This window comes from Phascolarctos cinereus, unplaced genomic scaffold, assembly GCF_003287225.1.
Source record: "Phascolarctos cinereus isolate Bilbo 61053 unplaced genomic scaffold, phaCin_HiC Scaffold_4;HRSCAF=312, whole genome shotgun sequence".
Lineage (NCBI taxonomy): Eukaryota > Metazoa > Chordata > Mammalia > Diprotodontia > Phascolarctidae > Phascolarctos > Phascolarctos cinereus.
Genome location: NW_027555847.1, coordinates 130,467,366 through 130,479,877, shown reverse-complemented (window position 1 = coordinate 130,479,877; position 12,512 = coordinate 130,467,366). Strand labels below are relative to the sequence as shown.

General features: G+C 43.7%; 1 protein-coding gene across 2 annotated transcripts in view; it reads left to right on the top strand.

Annotated features, from left to right (window-relative positions):
• The window catches only part of CACNA1H (calcium voltage-gated channel subunit alpha1 H), a 157,637-nt gene that overhangs the window by 69,776 nt on the left and 75,349 nt on the right, over positions 1-12,512 (top strand). For both annotated transcript variants that reach the window (XM_078152594.1, XM_078152593.1), the window contains exons 9-11: positions 6,767-6,918; positions 8,278-8,463; positions 8,855-8,972. In XM_078152594.1, the coding sequence (XP_078008720.1) occupies positions 6,767-6,918; positions 8,278-8,463; positions 8,855-8,972 (456 nt within the window). The remainder of the gene's footprint in view (positions 1-6,766; positions 6,919-8,277; positions 8,464-8,854; positions 8,973-12,512) is intronic.

Genomic DNA, 12,512 nt, shown 5'->3' with positions numbered 1-12,512 from the left:
TAAGGATGCTAGTCAGTAGGTAAAAAATTCCAAAGACTCAGGAATGGAGCCAGGAGAGAAATGAACACAGATAGCCTGAGCACTTTAGGAAATAGTGTTCTCAGCCAGGGACTCACCCATTAGAGGAGAGGGCCAAAGAGGCGGAAGCAGCTCCAGAGTGGAATGCTCGACGCACAAGTGGAAGATGTTGGTAGCAGGAAAGCAATCTGCAGGCCACCCCCAAAACTAACAGATTTCCCCACACATACAAAGTATGGAAGGTCCTACTCTGAAAGCTATCGGGATGGGTCAAGTAACAAATTATTTTGCTGACCTACTTTCTAATGGGCCATCCTAGTGTTGCCTAGTCCTGGTCTGACTGAGTGGCTGCTTAGGCTCTGTGAGGGGAGTGAGGTGGGAGATCCAAATAATTAGAAATTTGGTGGTGGAGAGGGAAAGGAATTTCAAGAAGGCACAAGACACAACAGGTCATAGCCTAGAAGCGTCTTTCATTAAACTAGATTCAAGGATCCCTACTTGACATCAGGACACGGTGTTTGTTGTTCAGCCGTTTTTCAGTTCTCTCCCACTCCTTGTGACACCATTTAAGGTTTTTTTTCCCTTTCTTACTGGAGTGGTTTGCCATTTCCTTCTTCAGCTTATTTTACAGATGAGGAAATTGAGGCAAACAGGGTCAGATGACTTGCCCAGGGTCACACAGTTAGTGAGTGTCTGAGGCTAAATTTGAACTCTGGAAGAGTCTTCCTGTCACCAGCCTAGAATTCTATCCACTGCACCACCTCATATTTGTCAGAATCAGCCCCAAATCCAACTTGAAGGCATTGTGTGGGAGTAAGTATGCTGGTGTTAGCTGTCACTAACTTTGCAGATGACTTCAAGGAAGTCATTATCTGTCCCTGGGCCCCATTTTCCCCTCTGTAAAATTAGGTGACCTTTAAGGTCCCTTTATGTTCTGACATTCTAAGATTCTATGAGTCTCTTATCTTTAAAAATGTCATTTTGTTTGGAGGAGGGGGCAAATAATCTTGGCTAAAGAGCCTTTAACAATAAGGACATTCATTCCTTTCCCAGCCATTGTGCCCTGCATCGTCAAAGCTCTGAAGGTAGACATAACTCCATCCTAATTCTTCCTTGACTATAAAAAGTGCTCTTATAAAACCCTGTTCTATTAAGATTTCAGTTTTAAAGGCTTCCAGGAATGTTCCCGTTCTGGTAATAGATGATGCTCGGTATCAGAGAGCCTGGAGGGACCTTGTAAGTCAAATAACTCACAGAGTTTCTGAAGCTAAAATCAGCCTGGAGTCTATCTGCATGTGAGGCTAGTGTCGATAATGTACACAGAAACAGAGAACGTCAAAGCCAGGAGAGATCCTTGATATCAGCTCATCGAATTTCTGCATTTTGCCAAAGGGAAAATCAAGACTCTGAGAAGTGCAGATTTGGGGTCAGGGAACCTGGACCCAGAACATGACTCTGCCATTTAACTCCCATGGGCTGGTCTCTGCCCATCTCTGGACTTCAACCTTCTCATCTGTTACTCGGGGAGGAGGGGTGGACAAGATGACCTTTCAGGTCAGGCCCCTTACACCTTGAAATCTGCATACATGTGAGAAGGGAAGTCACTTGCCCCAGATCACACAATGAGCTGCTGTTGGAGCTTGAATTAGACTCCAAATTCGTGATCCCTGCACTGCTAGCTCCTAGTTCAATATTCTTTTTATGATACTAAAAAGTCCAGTTTTTCCAGCTGTTGGGATTTCAGGGGAGGGAAGATATGGAGGAGAGGGGAGGGATCGGATCCATGGAGACATTCTTATCCCTTAGAAACAAAGAGAAACCCAAGTTAGAAATCAGGAATGAGATGGTCTTGCCAAGAGATAGACAAGCCAGGCTAGTCTGGGTCTGGACCTTGGGCAGGACACGGAAGTGATGGTCTAGCATGTCCAGGTTTTAGCTGCTTCCATACTCTGTCTGGTGGAAACTGGAGAAAGCTATCACTCACTCACTACATTAGCAAAGATGGACTCCCTGACCTATGGATCCTAAACTTGCTTTTAACAAGAGTATTGATTCCTCTGCCTCCAGCTTAACTAGTGTTTCAAAGGCCTCCTGGGAGATTTTCTTCCACTTGGAAGGCAATTGAGGAAAACTTCAACTCTCATTTCATCCTTATAGCTGAAGCCAGCTGCACTCCATGTCTGCCCCTTCCTGGAGGCAGGGCTTCCTTGCCTCTTCGGCTCAGGAAAATGAAAACAGAGTCTTTACACACCCGGGAGAAACAACTCAAGCTACTGTGTAGGATGAGCTGGGTTAGCAACACCACCCCCTCCACCTCCCCTTAGTTCCCAGACTCTGTGAGTGTGTATGAAACTCAGACGCCTTCCAGCAGAGAAAGCACAAAATATCTGAGCCATCACCCACCATGCATGTCTGTGGTGGTCTCAGGAAGTGAGTTTTCTAAGAAGCAGGGGAGACCCCAAAACTGAGAACTTTGGGAAAGGTCTTAAAGAGGCAGCATCATGCATCACCATACTCCCAGGCACCTAGACTAAAAGCCTCAGTGGTCTATGACCTCTTCCTTATGCCCCATTTCCAAGGGTAGAAGATTTACAAAGTTCTGTCATTTTTATCTTTAATTCACCTCTGTTACCCATCCTCTCCTCTCCACCCTGATGGGCCCCACTCTATTCAGGCCCTCACCTTCTCATACCTGTAATAAGCTCCTAACTGGCCTCACTGTTTCCAGTGTTCTGCCCCTCCTCTCACCAATCCAGCCTTAACACACTGATTAGTATTCCCATTACACAGATCTAAACTATGGCACTCCCCTGCTCAAAGATACTCAGGGGCTCTCCTTTACCTATATCTATTGTTTGCCACTCTAGATTCCCAAGTTTCCCAACCTCTTTTAAATGCAGGTTCGGACAGGATCCTCTCCAGGCCTTAGCTTTCCATGATTAGAGAACACTTGGGGTCAGATTTATGAAATCTCTCTGAATAAATCTATTTCCACGTGCTTTCCAGCTTGATTTCCATTCCTGAGAGTTCTGGATAAACAGAGCTGGTTTGGAAGAGATCCCAGCTCAAGAATAGGACATAAATAATGAAATCCTCATAATTACTCAGAATAGCCTGGTGGATTGCTGCAGTTTGAGGAGAAGAGAGAAGCCTGACCTCTATCCTGAGTTCATCCCACTTCTGGCCACCTTTGTATACTCACATCCCATGCCCTAAAGGATAGAGAGCTTGCTTAGGGATCTAGGACATCCATACACCAGTGAAAACAACTCCTGGTGCCAGTGAATGCAAACACCATTAGTGTTCATCCACAGAACAAGAGTCTTCTGGGATCACCAGACAAACTTTACTCCTTTCCCCCAACCAACTGAGTACCTTTAGTGGAGTTGCTGTTGCCCCGCCCCCATCATAGGGCCATAGAACACAGAGCTAGAAGAGACCTTTTAGTTCATCTAATCATCCAATGCCTGGTTTTACAAAGGAAGAAATTAAAGAAAAGAGTGAAATGACTTACCAAAAAGCTTTTGCCATCTCACTCATCACTGGGCTCAATGTCATTGCCCTCTGTCTTTGAATAACATTGGGTTGAACTCCTTTGGGATCAACATTGGAGCATCCCAGGCCATCAGAGCTAGAATGATTCCTCTTACTGGGAGAAGGTTCAACTCAGTTAAATGTTGGATGCAATAAAAAAAAAATTGGGTTTGAATATCAACTCTGCTACTTCCTGTCTGTATCGCTTTGGACATGTCACTTAACCTTTCTAGGTCTCAGCTTCCTTAACAGTAAAATGGGTGGAGATAGACCTCCTAGATCATTTTAGCTCTGAGTCTATGGTCCTAACCACTGATGGCTCATTGTGGATCATCCCCCACCTAGTCAATGGCTAGGGGTTCTTAGAACTTACAAAACATAGCTCACCCACACCTTTTTCCCAGATACTGTGTTCGGGATGTTTTGAAGTCTGTGCTGCCAGAGCACAGGTTTGTGATGAGGACCATTGAAATACCTGGCTGCTTGGTCTAGCTCTAGCATTAATTCACTATGTGACTGTGGACAAGTCACTTCTCTGCTCTGAGTCTGAATTTTCCCCTACAGAAAATAAGGAGATTGAACTGCTAAGATTTTCAATAATGGGTCATATGGCCAAAAAGCCATGTGGGAAGGCCGCATGAATTTAATTACATAATTAATTGCACTCAGCTTCAATTCTTATTAGCAATTAATCCAATAATAACTCACAACACTTAGCATCAGCCTCCTTGTTTTTGTGTGCTATTTAATTAATTAAAAAGTTTTTGCTAAAAATTTTGGATGGGGTAAGCAGGCTAAACCTGGTCTCCATTCACTTATTCATTCATTCATTCATTCATTCATTTATTCAATAACTATTTATCAAGTACTTACTAAAGATAGTATGAGACAGTGAAAAAGCCACTAACTGGAGTAGCAAGAAATGGATCCGAATCCTGTGTCTTATACTTACTATGTGACCCTGGGGCAAGTCCCTTCAATTCCCTAGGACTTGATTTCCTCCTCTGCAAGGTGAGGGGGTTGGACTAGGCAGCTGGCCTCTGAAATCCTTTCCAGCTCAAGATCTAAGATCCTCTAATGAAATGAGATAATATTTGTTTTTTTAAAAAAAGCACTTAAGGGGCAGCTAGGTGGCCAAGTGGATAGAGAACCGGCCCTGGAGTCAGGAGGACCTGAGTTCAAATCCAGCCTCAGATACTTACTGGCTGTGTGACCCTGAGCAAGTCACTTAACCCTATTGCCTAGCAAAAACAAATAAAAATCACTTAGCATAGTGCCTAACACAAAGAAGTTGCTCTAAAAATGTTTATTCCCTTCCCTGTGATCTAAGAGATCCTGCCTGGTCCAGCGAGCCGTTCTTTATGATGAAGAATAAAAAAGTGAAAAAGAAACAGTTCAGTAAAACTGTCCACTGAGGTACCCGTCTACATCAGCAGTTTGTGCCTTTATTCTTGAGAAGTAGGTTCCTTCCCAGGGCTGAGCTTGGCTACAGGATGGGGTGGGCAGGAGGATAAGAAGAGCCAGCACCTGCCTTCAGGGAACTGTTCTCTATCTCAGGAGACGTGCTCACACAGGAGAAACAATCAGAGGACAGCATGAGGCTGCTTAAGTAGAGGAAGGCTTGTGTGGTGCAGATGATAGGGGCCATCAGATGCTATAGTAAAGGTTGTCCAATGTTTCCTGGGCTGCTCCAGTAAGAGGAGATTGCACTGGACTGAGGGTAGAAGGAGGGGAAGGCACAGATAAGTGGGGAGAAAGAAGAGTATTGCAAAGGGAGGGCAAAGGCATGAGGATCCTAGTGACCAAAGCAGATGTGTTGAGGAGTTTTGGGAAATAAACTGGGAAGGCTGCTAGATTGTGGCTGACCTTGGATGCCAAGTAGAGGAGCTTTGACTTTACCTTGAGGGCAGCAGGATCCACTTGAGCAAAGGTGGGGGGAGGGTTGTCAAGGGTAGGAGGACATGGCCAGATCTGTAAATCAGGAAGATTCATCTGGGAGCATGTCTAGAATGGACTTGAGGAAGAGATGCCCCTTTGGAAGCCCTTGCAATAATCCAGGGAAGAAGCAAAGCCTGAGATTCCATGAGAGTGTTAGAATCTTCAGTACATGTTGAGTACGAGTGGGAATCTTTGACACATTCTTTGGCAGAATTATAGAAGGTATCAGTGCCTTGAAAGGCAGCATGGTATAGTAGTTACTAGGTAGTCCAGGAAGTCCTAAGTTCTAGTCCCTCCTTTGACACATCCCAGCTGTGTGACTCTGAGCAAGTCACTTACCTCCCAATGTTTCAGGCAACTTTCTGAGACTACAGGTTTTGAAGAAGGAGAAGGGAAAGAACATGAATTTATTAAGCACCTACTATGTGCCTACCACTATGCAAGTGCCTTACAAATATATTACCCCTCTACAACATAAAGGGAGTTTCCTCATCTGGGAATTTCTTGCAACAAATAAATCACAGGTCCATTCCTTATCCTTATCAGTGCCTTAACCCCTGTTCCCTGCCCCTTTCTCCCTCTCCTCCCTAAGCATCATACTACATACACACACACACACACACACACACACACACACACACACCCCCTAATCTCCCTGTTCTCACTCTGAAGTTTCAATGACTGAGAGTAGTTTAAGGACATAGTTCTATCTGGAGGAGGATTGGCATTTTGAAAGGGATTAAAACCTTCTGCTGCAGGAATGGTGCTTTAGTGGTAGAAGGTCTTGCCTTAGTCATGGTTTGGGGGAAGTACTGGCAGGAGAGAGAATAGAAGGCCTCTCAGGGACCTTTTAATCACCCCCTAGGTGGTAACTATCAGAAGCAATGGTTGAAGGGACTGTTTGACTTGCTTGTATTTTTACCCTCAGCTTAGCACAGTACCTGGCACATAAGGAACACTTTGGTGCTTTTTCATCCAGTCGGTCATTTGTGGAAGGAAGGAAGGAAGGAAGGAAGGAAGGAAGGAAGGAAGGAAGGAAGGAAGGAAGGAAGGAAGGAAGGAAGGAAGGAGGGAGGGAGGGAGGGAGGGAAGGGAAGGAGGGAAGGAAGGAGGGAAGGAAGGAAATTTTAAAACACCTACTATGTGCCAGGCACTGAATTAAGCACTTTATAAATATTATCTCATTTGGTCCAAAGTGGAGACCTGCCCTACTGGCCCTTCTGATCCTTGTTGCTCTCAGGGCAACAATGGGACCTACTGTTTTTGTACTCCCCAGCCTGAAGAGCTGACCAACGCCTTGGAGATCAGCAACATCGTCTTCACCAGCATGTTTGCCCTGGAGATGCTGCTGAAGCTGTTGGCCTTTGGGCTTCTGGGCTACATCAGGAATCCTTACAATATCTTTGACGGCATCATCGTTGTGATCAGGTGACTGGGGGGTTATGGATATGGTTGGGGGGATGAGAGGTAAGGGGTGGGGCACAAAAGAAGGGAAGATCCCAGGAGCCAGCAAGGAGATTGAATCCAATGGGGCCTCTTTGGACCCCGAGAAATCCTGCTCTAAGTGCTTAGAGTGGTTTTCAGGGAAGTCTCTGATATCCCCCAATCCTCAGTATAAAACCTTGTTCTGGTCACTAGACCTTCCACTCCCTTTGAAACAGGTAGGCCCAGATGAAAAACATTGACTCTGAAGACTTTTACTTAAACAGAATCAGCAGAGATGAACAGATACAATTTCCTTTCAAGTATTCACCCTAGGATAAGGAAGCACAGGGCTCCAGAAATCTGTGAGAAACTTTAAGCATTTCCCAAACCCAGCTGGAGTAGCAATCCAGAAAGTTTGGCCATGGGCTCACAGGACTTAGAGCTAAAAGAGACGTTATCCTATCCCCAATTTTTGCAGCTAAGTAAATAGAAAAAAAAAGTAATTTACACAGAATAAGCTGTGATAGTCGTGGACTTGGAATCAAGAGATCTGGGTTCAAACTCTGGCTTTCACACCTACTAGCTGTGTGGCATTGGGCAAATCACTTAATTTATTTCTAACTTAGTATCCTTCACTGAAAAATAAAGCAGTTGTACTAAAGGATCCCCAAGTGTCCATTCTAACTCTAACATTCTGTGATTCTGTGAAACTGGGATTTTTTTTTTTAAAGAAAGTACTGTGCTGGCTAAACCTGAGTATTTCCCAAGAGCCTCAGGGTAATCTTTGCAAGGCAGGAAAGATATTCATTCTTTGCTTAAACAAAGTATTCTTAGTTAATCAAAACCTCTCCACCCCAGAGGGGTAGGCTTTTATCTTGTTGGCTATCAGGGGATGAACAATCCAATTCAGTTCAACAAAAACTTATTAAACACTTGCTGTGTGAAGCTGTGCATGCATGTCTTAGGTTCTGGGAGAACAAAACTAGAAAGTAGCCCATTCCCTGCCCTCAAGGAATTTACCATCTAATGATAGGAATGGCAGCTTAGCACAGCAATAAGAATAATGGATTCAAGGTCAGGAAATCTGAGTTCTAGTCCCTGCCATTAATTTCCCCTAAGATCTTGGGAAAATCTCTCCCTTGACACTCATGGAATACACAGAAATATGCCATTCCCATATTGTGAAGATGCCCTGGGATGAAAAGCTGGAGACAGAGGAAAGGCTACTTGGAGGGGGAGAGACTCAAACCATAACATGAAGGGTAGATATATAGGGACAGACAGACAGACAGATGGATGGATGGATGGATGAAAGGGGACCTAATTTTCTGACATGCTCCTCTCTGTGCCTTGTGCCAAAAGTGTCTGGGAAATTATCGGGCAGTCAGATGGGGGACTGTCGGTACTCCGGACCTTCAGGCTCCTTCGGGTGCTGAAGCTGGTACGGTTCATGCCAGCCCTTCGACGACAGCTGGTGGTGTTAATGAAGACCATGGATAACGTGGCCACCTTCTGTATGCTGCTGATGCTGTTCATATTTATCTTTAGGTAACCTCTCCCCAGAGCTTGACCTGAGCCCTGCACACAGCTCCCCCCCACCAAGCTCAGCAGGCGCCAACTGGGGGAGTCCCACTGTCCATGGTGCTGAGTAGACACAGGGAAAGCAGAAGGAATATCAAGTCCATACGGGAGCTCTTTCTTGGGAGGTTGGGGGAGAGGAGACTCAAATACAAATAGTGAGATAACCAGGTGATTTCTATTGAAATCCTATTCTGTGTCAAGCCCTGGACTAAATGTTAAAAGGGGGAAAGAGCCAAGGATTGAGAGGGGTGGCCCATTCTTCAGGGGTTTTTCACGGCCTAGTGTACTGGCTGGGAAGTATTCCCCCCTCCCACACTGACTCATGGCTCTGGCCTTTCTCTACTCCATTCACCCACAGCATCCTGGGCATGCATCTCTTCGGGTGCAAATTCAGCTTGAAAACTGACACTGGAGACACTGTCCCAGACAGGAAGAACTTTGACTCCTTGCTGTGGGCCATTGTCACTGTATTCCAGGTAAAGTCCAGAACCTTAGCAGGGCTAGGGCTGTTACAGCCAGCCCCACATGCAGCCCTCAGATTGATTTCCTTTGTCCCTCAAGGGTGTTCCTTCCCAGACCATCACAGCTCTAGTCCAGAGCAAAATCCCCATTTATACTGGCTGCTCAGAAGGGTACCCCTAGCCTTAAGAATTATAACTGCTGAAGAGCTAGGAACAATAGGTAATTAGTAATATTGTATTTCAATGGGGCATTGATGATCAGTGATAACCCACTCTGGCACTTGCAGCTCAAATAAGAAGATGCCTGTGGGAGAAAAAAAAAAGCTGTCTATGCCAATGCCCCTCACCCTATCTCTCTCAGTCTTTCTATTTGCCTCCATATCTTTCCCTCCTCTGCCTCTTTCTCTCATTCTTCACTCCCTTCTCTACTCCTTCCCCCTCCTTGTTCTTTTTTATTCTCTCTACACCCTTGTTTCTCTCTTTTTCCCTGTTCTTTCCCATCCATTCACTTTTTGAGTTAATCAACCATAAGCTGAATGAAAATATATTTGTTCAAATTTGTTGTAATTACTGATTAAAGTTTTATATTCCTACATATCTTTTTAAAATGTGGGTGAAACGAACTTTCTAGAGACATAGAAAAACATAAAATACAAATTTGAGTGAGACCTTCTATTGATTGGGGGAGTACAGGAGTGGGGAGACTGGTTCAGCAGCTGTCAATAGAAAATATGTTCTCCCAGGTCAAATTTACAATAGTGTAAAATTTCCATCAGCCACATACCAAGCTTTTTATATAAGGAACCAGGATCTCTAAATGCACCGACTAGTCATGGAGGAGGTAACCAAGCTATAATGCCAAATAACAACAGTAAAACCAGCTAGAGACCAGCTTACATAAGGTTGTTATTGGAGCATTGTTTTTGCACAACCAATCTATGGGTTAGGTAGTACAATTATTATTACCATTTTACACATAAAGAAACTGAGTCTCAGATAGGGCAAGTGACATGCTCACAATTAGATAGCTCTTATATATGGGATCAAGTATTCAAACCGAAGTCTCCTGACTCTAAATTTAGGGTGGTTTCTACCATGCTATGCCATAGCACCATTGCCTTTTAGGTACCATATGAGGTTGGGCTGAAGATAGAAGCTGCTAAGGATGAGAGGTTTAAGAATGAATGAATGAGTGAAACAGTATTGACTCTGTGCCAGTCACTGTATTAAGGAAGAATGACATCTTTTCCCTTTCCCTTGCTTCTTGTCCTGGTTAGGGCAATTCACCATTATCGTGTCTGATTTGGGGTTCCATATTTTAAGAAGGACTTTGACAAGCTAGAGATGGTCACAGTGAGAGGGAGGGAAACCATGTGATGTAAAAATAATTGAAGGAACTGGGAATATTTATCTTTGAGAAGGAAAGACTTAGGGAAGACATGTTTAATCCTTAAATATCAAAAGAGCTATCATGGAGGGAAAGGAACAGTTGTGTTATGTTTAATCCCAAAGAGTAGAATTATGACCAGTGTGGAGTGAGGGGAGATCACAAAGAGGCAAATTTTGGCTCAGAATAAAGAGGAACTTTCTAATAATGAGAACAATGTAATGATAGAACAAATGATCTCATGAAATAGTAAATTCCCTGTCTGGAAGCATTCGAGCAGAATCTGAATGAATATTTATCATGGGTACTGCAGAATTGCAGTATCAGAATCAGAGCTGAGAGGAATATCAAAGATCATCTAATCCAAATGATACCTAGTCAAGAACTTCCTCTAAAGCATCCCTGACAAGTTGTTGTCCAGCTCTTAAACATAGGAATGGAGATTTCTGTTTGTCTTGGGAGAAAGCAGGATGATGACCTCTAAGATCCCTTCCATCTCTGGGATTCTATGCTTTTGTGCACCCCCTAGGGCACCTTCCAAGCAAGTTGGACTCTCAGTGGAATTGGGACCACCAATCAGCAACTGAGGACCATACTTTAGTCACATTTCTAGGAGCCCAGAGAGGTGATTTATGTTTCCCCACCCTAGCCAACACCATTCACCGCTGCAAGGGCATGAGATGAAGGTGCGGGTGGTGATGTAGCATAGTAGAAAGAAATTGCAGACAATGATGGGGTCTTGCCTCTTCCTCGAACTCACCACATGGGCTTTAGTTTCCTCAGTTCCAAAATGTAAGTTTTCAATGTATAGCCTACCTTTCAGGAATGTTGTAAGAGAATACATGAAAAGTTTTTTTAAATAGAAAGTATGCTTCTCCCCTAGAACTCATTCCCTCCTTATAACTAACTACCTTTGCAGCTCTTTCTTTATAGTTCATCAGGTGATAGATCCTTTCCAAAGCTTCCCATGACTACCCATAGAAATCTGTTCTCCCAAGCCTCAGCTCTTCCAAGGATACTTTGCCTAGATCTTTCCTTCAACCCATTCACTCCCAGTGATACGTTATACTTACCTGTGAACATATCATGTTCTCCTATAAAATATAAGTTTCTTGGGGGCAGGAACTGTCATCTTAAAAATCTTCATATTTTCTCTGCTTAGCTTATAATAGGTACTTAGTGTTTGTCAAATTTGAATTATAAACTATAAAGTGTTTTATTTACTGTGAATAGCTTTGTAAACTAAAGCCCTGTTCAGACATAAGGAATATTATTAACTCATTAACAAGATATTCCTACCTTCAACTCTGTTAGGTACCATGGGAGAAAGAAGATGTCATCTCTGACACTATCAGTAGACAAAGAATCATAGAATATCAGAGCTGGAAGGGACCTTAATGATCACCTAGTTTCTTTCTCACCACATATTATAGATGGGAACACTGAGACCCAGGGAATTTAAGCGACTTGACCAAAGTAACATAGGAAGTTGAGGACAGATTTCCCTGAGTCCTAGTCTTCTTTCCATCACAGAGGAGGCCAGTAGAATATAAAATGAGGAACAGAGAGACGGACAGAAACAGATAGCTATATAGAAGGGGGAAAAGACACAAAGAGAAAATGAGTCACACAAAAGAAGAGATAAAGAGAAAATAGAGAGGAAGGGGTAGGGAGAAAAAGGATTTAGAATTGCAGGGAGAAAGGCCTCAGTATGGGGCCATATAAAGTGTAAAGAAATTATTTATTTATGTGCTTTTATTTATCTGGTCTGTGGGCTCCATAATGTTACCATTATCCTTTTCAGTTCTAGCTAATTATTTGGATTCAATATGTCCAAAATGGAACTCCTTCTCTTGTCTCTTAAATCCACTTCTCCTCCTAACTTCCCTCTTCCTGTTCATGGCACCACTCTTTCTTCTCCTTCACCCTCTATTTCCCTTCAGCTGCCAAGTCTTATCTCTTTGGCCTCCATGTCTTTTCTTCCCCATTCCCATTGCTGCTCACTTGGCTTATGTCCTCATTACCTTTTTCTGGCACTGTTGCAATAGCCCAGTCCATCTCCACTCATCTCCATTTTACTATCTCATCTCCACACAGGGGCCAAAATAATTTCCCTTGGGCCCAGATGTGACCACACCATTCCATGCTCAAAAAACCTTCAGTAACTC